The sequence below is a fragment of the Falco naumanni genome, chromosome Z (genome assembly GCF_017639655.2).
Source record: "Falco naumanni isolate bFalNau1 chromosome Z, bFalNau1.pat, whole genome shotgun sequence".
Lineage (NCBI taxonomy): Eukaryota > Metazoa > Chordata > Aves > Falconiformes > Falconidae > Falco > Falco naumanni.
The window spans coordinates 60,497,800-60,516,065 of NC_054080.1; the positions used below are offsets into that span (position 1 = coordinate 60,497,800).

Sequence of the window (18,266 nt, forward strand, 5' to 3'; positions counted from 1 at the left end):
TTTTTCAGAAAGTCTGTACTCATGAAAGTTTTATCCTACAGTTCTGAGAAAAGAACAGTGCACAGGTGGAAGTATGGGTTTGAGGACCACTGCACATTAAATTATTCCCAATATATCACAATTACAGGAACATCTGTGCTAAGTAACTTCATACCAAACCAATATGAAAACTCAAGAAGTGTTCAAAAGCTTTCTCATTTCTACAAGAAGCAGCAGCTAAGTCTAGGACTGCTGGCTAAAAATAGGGACTAAGAGTTAAATATGCTCCAGTAATTAACATCTTTCTGCAACAACCTCGAATTCCCAATTATTGTTGTTACAAAGTCTCATGATACTTACAGCCAGAATTAAAACAATCAATTATGATTTTTAGATCACTTTCATTTATTCAAAACAGTTCCACTCTCCTCAAAATCAAAGTGAGGCACAAAATAGATTTCTCTTACCACAACAAACACACGCATTTCAACAGTGTGTGGAAAAGTATGATAATGAGAGTGCAAAGACAGATTTGCAAAGCAAAGAACAGAAAAGACATTTAGAGCGCAAGAGAGGAAGATGCGAAAATACAAGGAAGAATGAGAAGGGATAAAATAACATTGCAAAAAAATATAGAGAAGGAGCAAAGATGAAGAGATAAATTAAAGGGAAAAGACATCATCTGCTTCTGGCTAAAAGTTCCCCCTTTTTACACCCTCCAAGTCCAAAAATTAAAGCGGAATTTGGAACTTCTATTTGTAAGTTTGGTTAAATGCTTGAGCAGTTTCTAGACTTTTTATGATAGTTAAGGTTTAATCTCAGTTTAGATTTCATCTCAGTTTAAGTATCTGAAGAGGCAGAATAAGCCATTCCATCAAGACAGCAAGCATTTATGAACCAACTGTCGAGCAACAGTATCCTTCCATAGGGTTGCATAATAAGTGAATTATAAAGAAAAGCAGGTAATTGTTAGTTACTTTGGGGCTGTAACCAAGAAAATGGTACTACATGCTCTAGAAGTAGTAGTTACCACCTGTCATGGATTATAAACAAGGTATGGAAGAACAAGAATCTTAAGAGAGATTCAGCCTGTACAGAACTGTAATGGTTCACAAAGCACCTCCTTTTCCAGTGTTTCGCATATACTCTCTAGTTACACCAAATCATGTCTACTTACTCCTTAAAGTGACTCCTTTCTCTCTGGAAAAAACATAGGTGATTTTATAAGTAAAGTCAAAGGACAAAGGGATCTTTGCCATTTCCCACACATGCAAACACACTCACATCTTTATTTTTGATTTTTCTTTATGTAGCTCTAGGATTCTTTACAGTTACTAAAATGTTTATCCAATATTTAAACCACATTTGGACTACAGCCCTAGCTCTAGATGTTAGAAGCCTCAGGTTTTCAAGACACAAAATTACCTGAGATCTTAGAAGAATGTTAACTGTACCTAGACTGGCAGGCTGGAAGACGAAAGTCTGCCATCCTTACCAGAAAGTCTGCCCTACTAATCTAAACACAACCTATGAACATTAAACCCTGTATCGCAGGATTTTTTCCCTTCTTCCCGGTGCAAAAGTAGGCAAAGGAGCTGAAAGCACCTTAAAACATCTGTTGATTCGCTTCAGTGATATTCTCAGACCAACAACTGGTAGTATATTTATTCTGATAGTGAAAACCATGATCAAAAAGCATGTGTTGCTACCATTCAGGACTAAGTTAGCCCCAGCTTTCTTCTCTGGCATTCTTCCAACCACAAACTGGAACAAGCTTGTGGATATACTGTCAAAGAGATGGATGATCCATGACAATTTGAAATTTTTTATATTTACTCTTCCCTGTGGTCCTCTAGGTACATGCCATAACCAATCAAGAATTCTACCTGATATTACAAACAGAAGAAGTGTACAGGCTCAGAATCGGGAGACTAAAACTTCCGCAGAGCAGAGGTCTGATCTCATATAGGCCTTCCTCAAACATAGGAAAAATAAAGGTTTGCTTTTGCAAAGAGAAGCTAAGGAAGCTTATTTTGAAATTCTTCTAATTATCCAGAGAAAACCTTAGTAGAAAAATGAAAAAGCCATACAAGTTACTAGACGGGGAACAATACCCCACAGACAGATACCCAGAACAGAATTTATGAATACTTTGGCATCCAGAAGGGCCTTGAAGTATTCTAAGAACATTAATTTCATAGTGCTCACACAATTTTCTATGATTAAATATAATTGCAATGGCCAAAATCAAAGCTAGAAATTTTGGTAGCTCATGGGCTGGTGGGGGCCTGGTACATCTGATACATAAATTAGAAATTACTAGCAGTTAAACAGTAGATATTTAGAGTTCTACAAAAATATTTCAGTGTTTCCCTCCAATTAATTTTCATCTCTGTAAATCACTAGACAGAAATAAAAAGCAATTTTAACAATCGATTTGCAAGAGATGACTAGAATGCCTCTTATCCTATATATAAATAATAATAAATTCCTCATCCCGAGTCAAAAAGGCAAGACTACAGCATTACATGGCATATACAGAAACAGTCAAATTTATGGGAAAATCAGGGGTTGTTTTCATAATTTGAGTGGATATAGATGTCCTAGAGAACTTGCCTACACAGATTCTACACAGTGCTGCTATTCCACTGCAGGTCTGTCATGGGACAAACGGAAACCACAGCAATACACTTCGCTGCAAAGATAAATGGGATTTTTATCTGCAGACTGTACTTCTTTTTTTCCAGCAGTAAGTGCTTGGCAGCCACAAAGCAAGCCAAATCAGTAAATTCATGTGGCTCAAATTTAATTCTCCCTGTCCTTTCAGTTATTCTTCTGCTAGATCAATTCCTTTACCCCGTTTGCCCTAGAAGCACTACCCCTAACACAAAGGAAGAGAGGGAGAAGATGGAGGGAATGTAAAAAGACAGTAATGCTCCCTTTCTGTGACAGAAGAGACTATTATACAGTGGTCATTAAAATAATCTCAATTATATTCATAGTGACCAGAAAGTTTTATTCAGAATTTCGAGTAATCGACTTTCCACAATCAACTTGAAGCCATTTTTTGTCTAAATCTATGCTCTAAGTTATTCTCACCTTATTAAGTAGTAACAGTAGGGAAAAATAAAAATGGTATTACAGTAAAATAGCTGTCCAGTCCATTTCAGGCCCCAGATGCTTTACCAAATATCTTCAAGTAACTGAATTTATATTAAACATGAACACCTCCTTATGCCCATCTAAAACAACACAGCCAGATACTATTGTACTCTGACAAAAAGGGAAACAGTAACTAAATCCAAAATCCTCCAATTCAGATCAAGGATTCTGAAGGGTACACTAAGAATGGAAGAAGTAAAGAGTTTAACACATAACTTCACTGTACACTGTTTTCCACTGTTTTCTTTAAATTTATTTTTTGCTCTTATCAGCCAAATTGGGCTCAAATAAATCTACCCATCTATGTAGTTTCACACTTGCATCTGGAGAGGACAGCTGAATGGAAGTTGAAAATAAGACTACTGCTTTTGATCTCTGGGGAAGAAAGTTTTCTGGCCTCATAAATCTTTTGGGACGGGGTGGGGTGGGGGGGGAGGGAAAGGAAATCAGCAATCAGCAAAACTGTTACCTGGTAGAACTACACAGCACAAATACTTATAATGAAACTACAGTAAGGTCTACAATGTACTAACACATAACATATATTGATTTATTATATCCTAAAAAAACTGAATGCAATTCACAGTATTTTTAAATGTGTTCAACCGTCTATGTTTCCTTACTGATCATATTGCAGGAGAGCATGATAAAACTTCTAAATCCTCTATCAAAAGGCTGAGAACAGAAGAGAAATGTGTATTCAGGCTGATAGCTTCCTGTTAAATAGGTAAATTACTTAAAGTGATAAAAATGAAACAAGCTAAAGTACTTTAAAAAGATTCTGTACGTAAATCATTCATTTAATAATGAATCAACCTGAATACACCTTTTCCTTCTTCTGTTCTCCTTCTCAGTATAGGCTTCACAAGTTTTATTATACTCTCCTGCAATAAACCAGCAGAACTGATTCAGAGTACTCGTCATTGAGTTAACAGCTCTACAAAAGTTAAGGGTCTACAGTATTCCCTGTATGCTGTGCTTGAAGCTTTACCATTCACAATTACAGTTCACTCAATGCTCACTCCAACATGGGGAATGAAAAAATAAGTATTTAGAGCACTAACAGACACTGTTTAGACATCTTAAAGTAGCCATTAGGCACCAGATTCTATCACATATAACCATGACCTTCATGGAATACAGTAAGAATTTGGAACTGTAAGATGCTAAGAAAACACTACAAGCACAGGAAACATTTTAAAGGATTTAACTTCTAATATTAGAGATCACAGGACGGCTGAGGTCAGAAGGAACTTCAGTATTTTGTCAGAGCTAGCTAGCACAAAACTAAATATTTTCAATGTGTTTCTTCTCATAATTCCTTGAGAGCCAGGCTACTTCCCATGAGTCATGGTTTTAGGTATACACATACAAAGACTTGCTATTTTTCTTGTAAAAGTCCTTAATTTAGATTATTCATTTCAGTCTTAATTTCTGCACCACCTGCCACTCCCCCACCGCCCTCCCTCCATCAGTTATGTCAAATTCTGAGCACTTTAAATTGAGCAATACTTCAATAATTAATCCTAAAACTGTAAGCTTGAGACAGGCTTCTCATAAGTACTTGTTTATAAATAACTTTTTTCACGACTGAAGCCCTTGACCAGAGTTTATCAGTTTTTTCCAATCTTAACTGAACATCAAGAAAGTTTATTTCTGTAACTGTAATTGTCTGAAACAAAGCTGAGCAGACCTGAGAATCACTGGTATTTTGCAAAACTACAGCTCTTAGCTCCATTTTGCTCTCTACAATAACCATAAAAATTTCTGACCAAGTCAGCTGTTTTTAGAAGACATCCGCCGAGACAGCACATGCGTTTGTTGGTGGATCTATATACCAGGACAGCTGAAGCAGTCGCTACCTCCTGTGATCCTCATCTCCTTGCAGAAACAGGGATGGCTGAACATCTTGAAAATCAGCTCCTGAACAGCTAGATTGCAACTCAATGCATTCATAGAAACCAATGGTAACTGTGTTTTAAACAACTTTATATATTAGGCTGCAAGCTGCAATGGTTCAGCTGTTTGCAAACAACTTGGCAGTCCTGACAACTCCTGCAATAAGAGCAGGGCAAAACATTTAAGCTAGGATGCATTACAGTGTTAACTGCCATCAGATATGTTGCTTCCCAGAAAACTTGAAATTGTTCTTCCCTATTAGTCTTGAGCATGCATTTTCACTCCAGAATATGAGTGTATTAACAGGAACGAGACATGTTCAAGCTGAATACAGTTCATATGGAAAAAAGGTTATTCCAAAACTGCTATTCACATGTAACTACCTCAGAAACACCCTCTAAGTATTACAAGACAAGTAAGATAAACACAAGGACATTTTCTCACAGCATTTATGATGACAAAAACTATTCTTCAGAGAAGGCAGAGAAGGTAAAAATAGGAATATAAAACCACATATGCTTGGTTAATGGGTAATTTGATTAAAGGTCTGCAATAATTTTGAGCATATTGCTCAAAAAAGGATTTTTCTCCATAACTGCCAAGTATTCCAAATTTTTCTTTGTGTTTCTAAATGCACAAAAAATCAGTTCAAAACATTACACTATTCCCTGTTGGGAATTAACTCAACTTGAACAAAAGCAGCATGTGCTTCTCAAAAAGGTAAATTTTAGTGAATAAAAATGCAAATATGCATTTTAGCAGCCTTGAATTTATTAATCTGATAGGTTTAATTTCCATTTTCCTGCATCAGCTTTATTTATAAAGTGTCGTGCCCTATAAATATGCTGTTATTTTCTATAGTCAAGCACCCTCTTAACAAATCTTCTCATTAATATGTAAATTTAAAGTCAATCGGTCTTCTCCCTGACAGCACCATGAATTCCTAGTGCACTGTATAATCGGCTTTGACTTGGCATCCACTATTTATCATCAAAGATGTCAGTTAGAAAAATTATGGAAAATGCATTGCAATTGATATGACTGCAATCTACTTTGTCAACACTTAATTGTTCCTCAAATCATACATTTACATATAAACAGCCTAAATACTGATCCATAATGATGCAAATAAACTAAATTAAAAATCTCTTCTAGTGCACAAGATGCCCTGTTGTATGATGAGTTCATTTAAGAACCTATTGACAAAGGCATGCATTTCAACTAGCCCCAGAAAAAAAAATCTGCTAATTTAATTGCTGAGTAGGTAGACAAACTAAATTTTGCACTGAAACTCATGAAAATGGAAACAAAGTGTTACTAATACTACACCACTGATGATCAATTTCAGGCTGACACAGGCAGTATCATTACACAAACCTTTTATACTTCTAGAGCAGAAGTCACAGCAACAACTGTCATTCATCTAGCTTCACTGAAAAAAGTACATTAAAGTCTTACAGAAACCGAATTCCATCAAGACCTCCAAACTCTCAGTCCAAGACAGGAGGTCATCCTCTTCTCTTCTTCCTTTGTCCAAATACAGACTAAAACTGGCTTAAACCGATTGTGAAACTGTAGCTTTAGGAAAAGCGAATTATCAGTTTTGATACTTGCTAAAGGTCAGTGAGAAAAATGCAAGTTACTTTATTTCAATAAGCAACATGTAATAAACACTCTGCCTCAAGAACATTAGGAAAACATATTAAGTGTCCCATTGTCTAAAAATACTTCCCTTATTTTAAGTAGTTTTCTCGAAAGATGTGTTCATACTTTCCTAACTTTCATCTGAAATGAAAAAGGGTGTTCTAGAACTCAACTGGTAGTGCAAAAATATGATTCTATTTCAGACATTTTTGCGATGTCTCTAGTTTTCTGATCATTATAACCCCTGCTTATTTAAGAAATGAATGTAATTGTAAACTAAATCAGGCTGAAATCAGCCATTTGTCCAAATACATCTCCTAATGATTATTTTCATGTAATACATTATGGAGATATTAATACTCAACACCACTGTATTTCAGTCTGATTCCTAGGCAAAGGGAATTAAAAAACAGTGTTTGAAAGAATTCAGCGATTGCTGGTGTAATTCTGTATTCCAATGCTGAAAAAAAGTAACCTTTAAGAAATTGTTAATATGCTTATTACAGACCACAATAATCTGCACTGAAATAACTGTGTCTGAACAGATGTGTTAAGACACATTAGCTGAGCTATACCAAAACTACTTCAAACTAAATAAATACAGAGAAGTAAAATTTAAAAAAAAAAAAAATATCAAATGATGAAACTTTCTCTAAGGTTTTATATTAATTACAAGTAGGCACCCCAAACATCCTTTTATGGAATTGTAAAGTCCATCTCCAACTACTGCTGTAAAACACTATATATATGTGTGTGTATATATGTATACACACATACATAAATGAATATGTACATCTTTAAACATTAATTACAGTTTTACCATTATTTGAAACTAAGGGCAGTAACACCCCCAAACCTGTAAACAGCACAACCAACCTGAGCTGTGGAGCAATTTTATGCATTCCTTTCCAGAAATATTCTGTATTTTAATTTAAATTGTCATTCAGAGTTAAATACCTATTGAAACCTATGTTGATAGCATCAAGTTCTTAAGCTGTCTTCTTTTTCGTTGTTATAAGAGATAGGATTTGTATTTTGAATATCCTTTTTTATAAATTTTAAGGGTATACTCATATTTATCCAATATAAATGAAAATACCAGAACAATTTTTTATATTGCACATTTCAGAAACTTGTATTTGATTCTCCACACAGTCCCTCAGCAGATTAACCAAGCCTGAACAAGTAATACTATATTCACCATGCTGTGATACTGGGTATTCATATCTACAAAGAAAGTAGATTCTACCCAGTTTCAGGACAGAATGGCAAACCTTCCTATCCCTGACTCACATAAAATCTCCTTGTGCAAAGAACCATGTTGCTCAAAGACCCACAAAAACAGGACACTCTCTCCTGCCCACAGAATGTGCCCATGGTAAATCCGAACAGGTTATAGCCTGGAAGGAGAATTCTCATGCTCTGAAGAAAGGTGGTTGACTTCTCTTAGTGAAGCCTTAGAGAGCTAAGAGTTAGGCATTTGATTTCTATTTTCATTAAAGTCTGCATAAAAATGCATCTTAAAAGACTATGTATACCCAACATTAAAAATAATTCAAAATGCAAGCACACAATAGTGATTTTAAAAGTTACAAACTTACCTTCCATGGGCTAACAAACTGTGTACGTGCGTATCGAGTTAACATGTGGATAATAACAACTTGACCCCACTCTTCCACATCAACCAGTAAGTTACACAGCTTTCGGTAGTTCTTGTGAATCAGATCTATTCTATCTGGACATACTTCTTCGAATGCCATCACAACGCTCCCAGCTACCAGCTAGAGAATAAAACATATACCAAAAGGTCAGTGTTCCTTCTATGGTTCGTCCACAAGTGAAAATCAGAATTAATACTAGCAATTCTCAGCAATTTCAAGTTGTTTCTATTCAGTGAAAACAACCACCAACAACAAATAACCTAAGTCCACAGAAATGGTACCTTGTATAAAATAGAATTGGGGTAAGTTTATTAGAATGGAAAAAACATTTGCTCTTTCTATTACACACATAAATCTTAGCTTCCAGCCTTGAAGACACAGTGCAATGTAAGCATAATTTTTTTTTCTTACAGTTATAGTTTCCAAATAAATTATCAGAGAACTTGCAATTAACTCAGAAACAACAGGAAGCAACAGAAAGTATAATACAGCGATATGCCTGTCAAGGTCTATTGGGACTCTCCTACCAACACTGGTGTGATCAAACTAAAGGGGAGCTGGGATAAGTTTCCCATCACTATTGGGATCCAAACTTCTCTCTTGATATGGCCAAATTAACTGCCATATGAAATTTTGTATTTAGAGTTTCATGAATAGACTTTGAAAAAAAAAAAAGCATAAAAATCAGCAATATAATATGTATATATACATCAGTATTTTTCCTCAAAGAACACTAGCAGAACCTCTGCATGCTGTTCAGCACTTCCCTACCAGTTCCAAAATTACAGGAACAGATCACTTACACCTTATGTCCTCACAAAATTTTTTGCCTCCATAAGTAGTAAATCTTTATATACACACAAAGGTCCTCATACTGATTATTATTATAAAACTCGCTCTCCCCCCCCCCCATGAGAAAACAAAACAGATTCTGAACATTCTAACACCTAAAGACTTATTAAAACCTTCTGATAAGGTATTTTCTTTTAAATATAAAGGAAATATATATTGTGGTTCCTTTTAAAATTCTGGCAGCAGTCTACTGTAACTGTGGGAAAGCCTGAAACACTGATCATGCCTTATAAGGACATGCATTGTGTGCCTGGAATTACTGTTCTTTCTCTCCTAATTGCGTTAATTAAGATTTGTTTTGTGTCAGAGTACATGTTAAGTCAAATAACGAAAGTGATGAGACTTTATATGAAACAGCTGATATGTATGCAGTTAGCATGCATGCAGTATAGCCTTCTGGCAGCAAATTAATGTCATATTCTATCCGAGCACTGGGGATCTGCATTTCAACCTCTAAAATTTCCCCAATGACTTAAAGTAAGCAATTAAATAGAACTGCAGTTTATTGAAATGGTACTTTTTGAGAAATATTAAATACAATGATATTCATATGTTACATTTTTCTTCCTGTATTTGGCTGACATTTGGTTTATTAGTATGCGTCCAACATTACAATTGGGCTCAGAATATAGTCTTGCTATTATGCTAAACAAGTTTCAGGCTCTGTGGGGATTTTATGAATTACCAATAAGAATAAACGTGAAGTTGCATTTATTGTCTCCAGCCCTGTCCACATACTGGTACCTGCTGGTCCCAGCAAGTGTACAACTCATTCCAGGGAGCAAAATTTGATTATTTGATAGAGCTAAATAAAACACACTTTATATCTAAAATAATTTGCTGGGGTTTACCATATCACAATAACAATACCTTTTTTTTTTTACATTGTACTAAACTTCCTTCTAAATAACGTGCTGCAGCAAGCTATTCTGTAATTAAAAACTGCTGCAAGTTAATGCTTAGGTGTGGGTTCAAAGCTCAGCAGAAGACAGTGGTTAACTCCAGGCAAATAAACTACCAGTCCCGAGCAGGTATTCAATTAGGCCAGATAAACTGTGGATGGAAGAGAGGAAGGGTGGGAAGAGTTCAAACTTGATCGCAGCAAAGCAATTTTATCAGGACACAAATCTCTGAAATACAGTTAAGGTCAGCTTGTAGAGGACAGTGTGACAGACCTGAAGTTTTTAGAAGAAAGGAATGACACTTTCAGACCACAGTGACTTTTTTTTTTGTCACCATCCCATAGACTTTATTACAGATATTCTACTCCTCCACACCACAAGACAGTACACAGTCTCTTGACAGGTTTGACATACAAGGGGAGGAAAGGAGGGGGACAGAGAGACTGACACACAGATCGATTTATGAGTATAAGTACAGTCACAGCCTAGTATTTAAAAATACCAGTTTAGGTTCACAGGTGAAGGACAACACAGATGTTGGTTTCCAACTGTATTTCTGGAGTGGATACCCTTGCCTTTTACTGCCACTAACACTGCACACACATCTTGCTGTCTCTCTCTTTCACTTGGATATGATACAGTTTGAAAGCTGACAAAATAATACATATAGCACTAGTTTAGGTCTTTAAAAACTGAGCACATATCTTATGAACAGTGCTGGCTTTTTAAAAGTTCAGTTACTGTGAGTAAAACACAACAATTTGATACAAAGAAATAGTCATACTGAAATACAAGAATTCCAAATAATTGCTTATTTCAATTCACATCAGTGACCTACTCAAGTTTACAATGAGAATACTGTCACTTGTGAATGCTTAAAAGATATTCATAAAAATTTGAACATACACTATGAAATGCAAGCTGGATGACTGTGGATGACAAGTGGAAACACTGGATGAACAAGCATTTTATTCCTGTAGTGAGTCCCTAGATTTACAAGTTGATATAGGAATTGCCATACATCATGGCACTAAAGACCATGCCCCATTATTGCATTTTCCCAAATTAGGCTTTTCATTTGAAAGGCAGAAGGGGGCAGGGTGAGAATGTAAGACTGTTTGAAAATGCACGGGTAACAAGAGAATTTATCTGAGGAAGTTTCCTAATGCTTTCTTAATAAGGTATTATTTCCTAGTTGACACTGTTTCCCCAATAGTATGATCCTACAATACATCTAAACATCAAAGGAACAGCTAATAATATTTGTTTATTAAATGCTCAACATTCCATAAAAATATTTAGAATTAAACAAAATGATCCAATCAGAATATAAAACAAAAAAATATCGGTTTCCAAAAAACAGTCAGTTAATTTCCATCTCACTGTGTCAATAGTAGCTTTTTGTATAAGGAGAAAATATAAATCACTCCAACAAAACTAGCAATGAGCTCATCAAATTCAAATGCCGCTTTCCATTTATGTATTTTTTATATTAAAGCAATAAACATGGTTCATTTGTCTCCCACTGGCTGCCACGTTTTTCTCTGCTGTTGCTATGAACTTCAGCCATTAGCTGTGCTCCAAGGTAAACTATATGAACCATCAACAAAAGTGACACCCAATCTATGGAGTTCATATTTTCTCCAGATTATCTATGCTAGTTGACAAGCTGGTAATGAAAAAAATCACACTAAGCAAATGGTTCCTCTAATAACAATAAATTTTCTATAAAATTATGAAGGGTACAAAATGTTTCCTTGCATCTATTTTGTCATGAATTCTAATTAACGCTGCAAAAACCTGAGAGTGCTGGGTCATCACAAGAAGTGTATCAAGGTTTGATTGATAATACAGTGCAAGTTGGCCTATGCTGCCAAGATTCCTCTCCTTTAAATTAATGGCCACCCCACCTGCCCTAATCATACAGCCCAAATGATATTCCTGTTCTTATTTCAATTTTCTGGAGGCAAGGAAACTGGAAAAGATCAGTCATTTATCTTCTAATAGCTGGATAATAGATCTATCACAATAAAACATCTGCACAAACTCAGTAATTTTTTTCCACAAAAGTGAAGCTTTTTACCAACATTAAATCAATAAGTTAAGAAAACATTGTCTTATTCACACATTTGGGTTCTAAACTAAAATATTAACAGAAGCCTATTGTTGGAAAGTAGCAAGCCCAGCTTTCTTTCTCCATCGTACCCAATTACACTTAGATTAAAAGATCATGAACCTCATTGCAAAGCCATCACCAATTCCTAAGATCATTTTTTAATCAAAGAGGTCTCGCTTTACAAGAATCTGTACTTCATCTAATAACCATGCAGTCAGCAAAAGAAATCTCAGTACTCACGCATTTGTATAAAGTCTTTATCCTCAAAATAAAACAGATATGAAGTTGCATCTGTTATACTTCAGAGTAAATAATTGCACCAGAACAGAATAACGAGTTATTAAAATATCAGAAGCAGTTTAATGTGATTAAAATAAATAATATTTTTTCCTTTAATGAGAATAATCAGAGGCTAAAGAAAAATTTAGCCTTTAGCAAGGAGTTTAAGTCTTAACTAGTAATAAATAGATTCCATGCAATAAGCTAATTTATTGTCACTCTTCACCCAAAACTTTTATCTACCCCTTCCTATATGACTTCACAACAGAGGTTTCTGGGAACACAACAGCAGGAGTACATACCGGGGCATCAACGAGCATCTGCAAGTCTGGCCAACATGTTTTGAAATTTCCCTCTAACGTTCTTCTGTCTTAGATTCTGAGTTCAATAGCAGTGCTGCACCCTGTATACTACCTGGTCCCAGAAAGGGAACTGTAATAGCAACTGCTATATAGCACAAAATATATGTGGCCACTTACTAACCCAGTTCTCTGGATGGGGCTGAATAAAACTCATTTTATCATGCATCACATGCATTTATATTTCCACACAAACATCATAAACCTTCCTTATGACAGAGGTATCTGGCCAAACAAAATAAAACCAGATCAACGTTAAAGACTGAAACCTGCAATAAATTTGGACATTTTTAGCATGTCCAGCACCCATAAAACTCCATCCCAGCTAGAAGTCAACAATCTGCCTTCTCTTTTTAGATACACTTTGTGATACTTTAGTGTGGACTGAAGAATGCAAGTCCCAAGTTCTTTTCACTCCACAGGTTTGGACACTGGACATTATTCCTTTTCAATATCAACATGGATTTTGTTTCTTTTTAACCATTGTAACTCAGGTTTAATGAACTTTATTTTTATTGTTTACACCGAGAATTGTAAAATACACAGGGCACACAATGCAGTTCTAGAGTCCTTCACAGTATGCCAAAAGCAACACAAGCAACAAATCCTGCCTCGAACTCTATGCCCCAAAGCTAGATCATCAGGCTCATTAAGTGAATGGAAAAAATAGAATTAAGAGTGAAGTGATAGAGAATCAACCAAAAAGAAAAAGGAAACTAGTTTCCTCTAAAACACCCAATTATACCTTCACACATGACTACATGACTAGCTGTATTACTTTCTGAGAAAATAATTTTAGCATAAAATACACACATGCTCTAATCTTCATTTCTACATAAAATCATGTCAGCTGCTTAATTATCTAGAATTACTAGCAAAATAGAAGGAGCAGGGATTCATGTTCTTGTATCTGCTTTTCAAAGTCTGAGGTACTTTCTTCTGTAAAGCAAGGGTAAAAACATAACCAGAAGTTTCTGAAGTCTCTATAATAAAAATACTTGTAAACATCTTACCTGTTTAAGAATTGAATACACTGGCACAAAATCAGAGCTTTGTTGATACATTCTAATTCCCAGTTAGCTACCCTTGAGGGTATGTTAATGATGGTTTGCACTTGATAATTTTGCATCTTAGATTAACTGAGGGCTTAGCTTTTAATTGAATCTTCATGTTAAGTCACTTAAGGACTACAGCGATCTTTCATTTATCTCACCAGAAATTTTAATGAAGTGCTGGGTTAAGGTTAGATCTCATCTTATTTTAAGTTTTGCTTACCACAGCTTATATTAAAATTTACTACTGATTGAGACCTAAAAAATGAACACATTTTATACAGTCTGATAAAATGGCTTAATTTTACTGCAGCAAAAATTCCATCCAGTTTTTTGCTATTTCAAATATAAAATGACTTGGACTAACTTAAATACATTGAGCCTTTTCTGTGCAATACAAACTGCATTAATAATCCACAATAGCATGTTCTCTCTGAAAAAAAAATCTGGTTTATGTAAATTTAGAGGCATCTGCACTTAGTAGCTATTCTGTCTCGCTTTAATGAAGAGATTATGTCAGTAAATTTCAAAAACCCTGCATGGTATAAATGGTTATAGAAAATAATCAAATTATGAGTACAAGTTTAGATTTTATTAAAGCAAAGTCTCAAACATCACTTGAACAACATTCAGCTGTTATATACATCATTAATGTTAATAATTATACTCTACTTTCAAACAAGTCTAAAACAAATGGAATAAGAACAAAAAAACCAAAAAAAAAATCACAAGGTGGATTTTCCCACATCCAGTTATTACCTACAATGCGTTATGGCTTGTCTGAGGATTATCAGGCATTAGGTACACAGAATTGCCAGAAGTAACTTGAAAATTCCATCAAAAGAAAAAAAGGAGAACGACTGATGTTCAACAATTCCCAAAGTCACTAAGATGCTCCCACTCTGGTAAAGATGTTACTTAATGAAGACACCATCACTTTCCCAACAAATTGATGTGCTGATGTTAGCTTAAAACTATCAGGAGATGACAACCAGCATTGATACAAGGGAACAGCTTCTGTGCTGTCCGAGTTCCACATTATCACCCTACAAATTTCAGGTTATCTGACTGTCAAACAAGCAATGGGAGCTGCAAAAACCTGAGAAATACCATTAATCAAACACACGCACTTCATAAAGTTATGACAGAACGCTGCTATGTCCAAGTTTTAGAACATTTCTAGAATTCCTGTGGCAACAAATCCGACTTCACTTTCTTCACAAAGACTGCAAAATACTTCCTAAAAACTTCTGTCTTTATGCATGTAGGAACTTTTTCTTTTATGCTAAGTGTATTAAATTAAGCTTCCCTTACAGAACACAAAAAGGTGTTTCAAATTAATAAAAGTTTCCCAAGAGGAGTTTAAATAAGCCTTAAAAAGTAGCCAACCTAATTCTTTATAGGCTACATATGTACACACCTGTACCTAAGGGCCACCACTCACAAACCTGCATCTCCTCCCATTTTAAAAGCTAAAAGTAGCTATACACAGCAGTCCATTTCTCCCACTGTGAGAAAATTGCTGTGTTCTCCAATTAGAAGCAAAGAATAAATTTATTCAGATTGGAGTTACCTGCTAATAAAACACTTCTGTGCTACGTGCTGTCTGTCACTAAGTGTGGAGGCTTTCTGGAAACATTCAGTGGAACACAACAATAGGTAACTACTTAAGGTGAAGCTTTTCTGTGCTAGAAGCTTTTCTGTCCTCCCAAAGCTATTAAGGATTAAAGAGAGATCAATCCACTTTAGATCACAAACAGCTGTGGAGTCTGGGGTGAAAGAGCAGGTATCAATTCTCAGGTTTGATTTAGAGAGTCCTGAAGAGAGCTTTGTATGATTCCTTTTCAGAATAATAATTCTTCATGTTGCTTCCTGAAAAAAATAAAACTTCTCAAGCTGGGATGTTTCAACTCAGGCTGGAATCAGATCTTGCTAGGGAACAGACCAAGAGGAATCAGAGGGAGGAAAAAGTTGCAGTTAACCATATTATGTCTCCAAAGAGGCCCAAGAAGACCCAGTTCTAGACCATCATTCTTAGCTTCTAATGTGCTAACAAAACAGCATAACTTTGACCATTGCTTCAGCTGATATCTTCATAAATACAATGTCCATTATTCAGAGTCACAGACGCACTGCAATTGTGGCACATACTAAGCAATGAGCATTAATCCTCTTACAAGTAACTCCAAATGCCAGGATTAGTGTGCTGGGGAAAAAGGTGGTCCAAACTTACTCTGTACTTTCTTCCTTTAACATTTTCTTAAGAGTAAGTTGTAAATGACTAGTAGTTGGATAACCTGCCATTTACCATAAGCAATAAGGACCCAGAAACAGAGTGAGAACTCCAATATTTTATTTTCCTGTCATGAGCAATAAAAAGAAACAGAGATGGCTTCTCATGCCTCTATGCCTCCACAGGTATAAAGAATCTAATCTCACATTCACAGACTACACGCACACCAAGAGCATGAACCACGAAAAGAAAATACACAAAAACAACAGTGGGGAGGGGCAACTCCACAGAAGCACAAAGGCCTCTGACAAATGAGTACAGGTTAAGCCTGGATGCAGTCAAGGAACTAACTGACTGATTTACTGTCTGCTGAGGTATTGAAGCCCTGACTTCTCCTTCAGTAACCCTTCAGTGGAAGTTGCAAGATGTGTTTTAGAGAACAGTACCATTTATGTCCTGAACACCTGGACTGTATTAGAACAACAGACAACATACTCCTGTGTGTTACAAAAACACTCGGCAAACAGGAGAGGAAGCAACACACTATTTGGTACCTAGTAATACTTCCATTTACTCAAAAAGATTACATTCCCTAAAGTAGTAATCTGAAAAAGAATAATACAAGAGTTTTAATTTACAAAACTCTGTTTTGTATTTTAATTCTGTCTTTCACTCTTTGCTTCATTACCCTTCTGGCTTAGACTTGGAAAACTTATTTGTAGGGTACAGGAATAAAAATAAGGTGCGTGACCATTGTGAGACACCCAGGAGTTCATACAGAAAATTCGTATCTATATAGGGGAACCAAGATACAAGTGTTAAATTTACAGAAATTGTCCAAGGGCATTGGTTTTATTTAACAGATTGCAAGTGAGGATATTTGCAAGAACAAACAAGTGCACAGCAATTATCATTGTTTAACACATGTACACACTACAGGGCAGGCTGACACCAACAGGCATACTGTGCATCATACAGAAGTAACTTACTCTTACAGTACCGCAAACAAATTGGTGTACCTAGCTGACTTCCCAATGTAAAAGTATTTATACATAGATAACTGTACAGCAATTCATATATTTGTATAACTTTATCAAAATTAAGTTTAAAGAAGCATACATAAACCATATTAACAAAACCAGATTAAGAATACCCATGATGCAAGTAAAAATAGAAGCCATTAAAGGAGATGGTCACTATTACAGTCATAGCATAAAGCACAAATACACAATGATAATTCCATCTAAAAACATATAAAATCACATCAGAAATGGTCAGGAAAGTGTATGATGTACTGCTGAATGACAGCCTCAGGAGTAAACTCTAAAAATTATACACATATGTAATAGCATATTGTTTCTTACCGTACTTCTATCCTTCAACAACTTTTCTATCACTTCAATTAACATGTCCTTTTGCTCTGGATCAAGACTAAAAGGAAAAATAAAAATTATTTTTACTCGTTTGGTCAGACATATCCAAAATCAAAAGAAGTTAGGTTTGTTGACCTTTAGACGCAAGCTGGGAACCAAGTACATTGACAAAACCACTTCTAGAAAAAATCAAGTATCCCAAAGAACTGCTTATAAAAGAACTTGACTGAAAGTAAAATTAATAATGGAACACAGAACTGAATTGAATGAGTATAAAATTAAATAATAAAGATTATCTTTATATTATACCACTTATGTGTGTTCCATAAGAATATTAATACCTAAACTCATAAAAATTTTACAATTTAAGAAACATTAAGACAGGCCAGCCCATTAGGGAGAATTTGACTGAGCTTCAGATGTTAAGTCACAAGGATCTCATGCTTTTGTAGAAAGGAATTTCAGCATGAATGAATTCAGCAGCGAATGAACATTAGGCCAAAGCAGAACTAATCATACCTTTATTATCTAATTATCAATATAATGCTTCAAGTAAAACACTTTGTTAACTTCACTAATTTTAGTCAGAAGTATGGGAACTCAAAAACTTGGACACTGTATTCAAGTGTACCTACATAAAGTTGGTGTGCAAGCTGATGAAAAAGACTACTTGAAGTCCTATATAAATAGGGAAAACAAAGGAAAAACAAATGGTTGCAAACAAAAATCTTTGTCTCATAATTTTCACATTCAAA

The 18,266-nt window shown here is 35.3% G+C and overlaps 1 protein-coding gene across 5 annotated transcripts in view; it reads right to left on the bottom strand.

Moving 5' to 3' along the window:
- AP3B1 (adaptor related protein complex 3 subunit beta 1) overlaps positions 1-18,266 on the bottom strand; it is a 161,988-nt gene that overhangs the window by 110,407 nt on the left and 33,315 nt on the right. For all 5 annotated transcript variants that reach the window (XM_040579493.1, XM_040579495.1, XM_040579494.1 and 2 more), the window contains exons 6-7: positions 17,503-17,569; positions 8,286-8,465 (exon numbers count right to left, since the gene is read on the bottom strand). In XM_040579493.1, the coding sequence (XP_040435427.1) occupies positions 8,286-8,465; positions 17,503-17,569 (247 nt within the window). The remainder of the gene's footprint in view (positions 1-8,285; positions 8,466-17,502; positions 17,570-18,266) is intronic.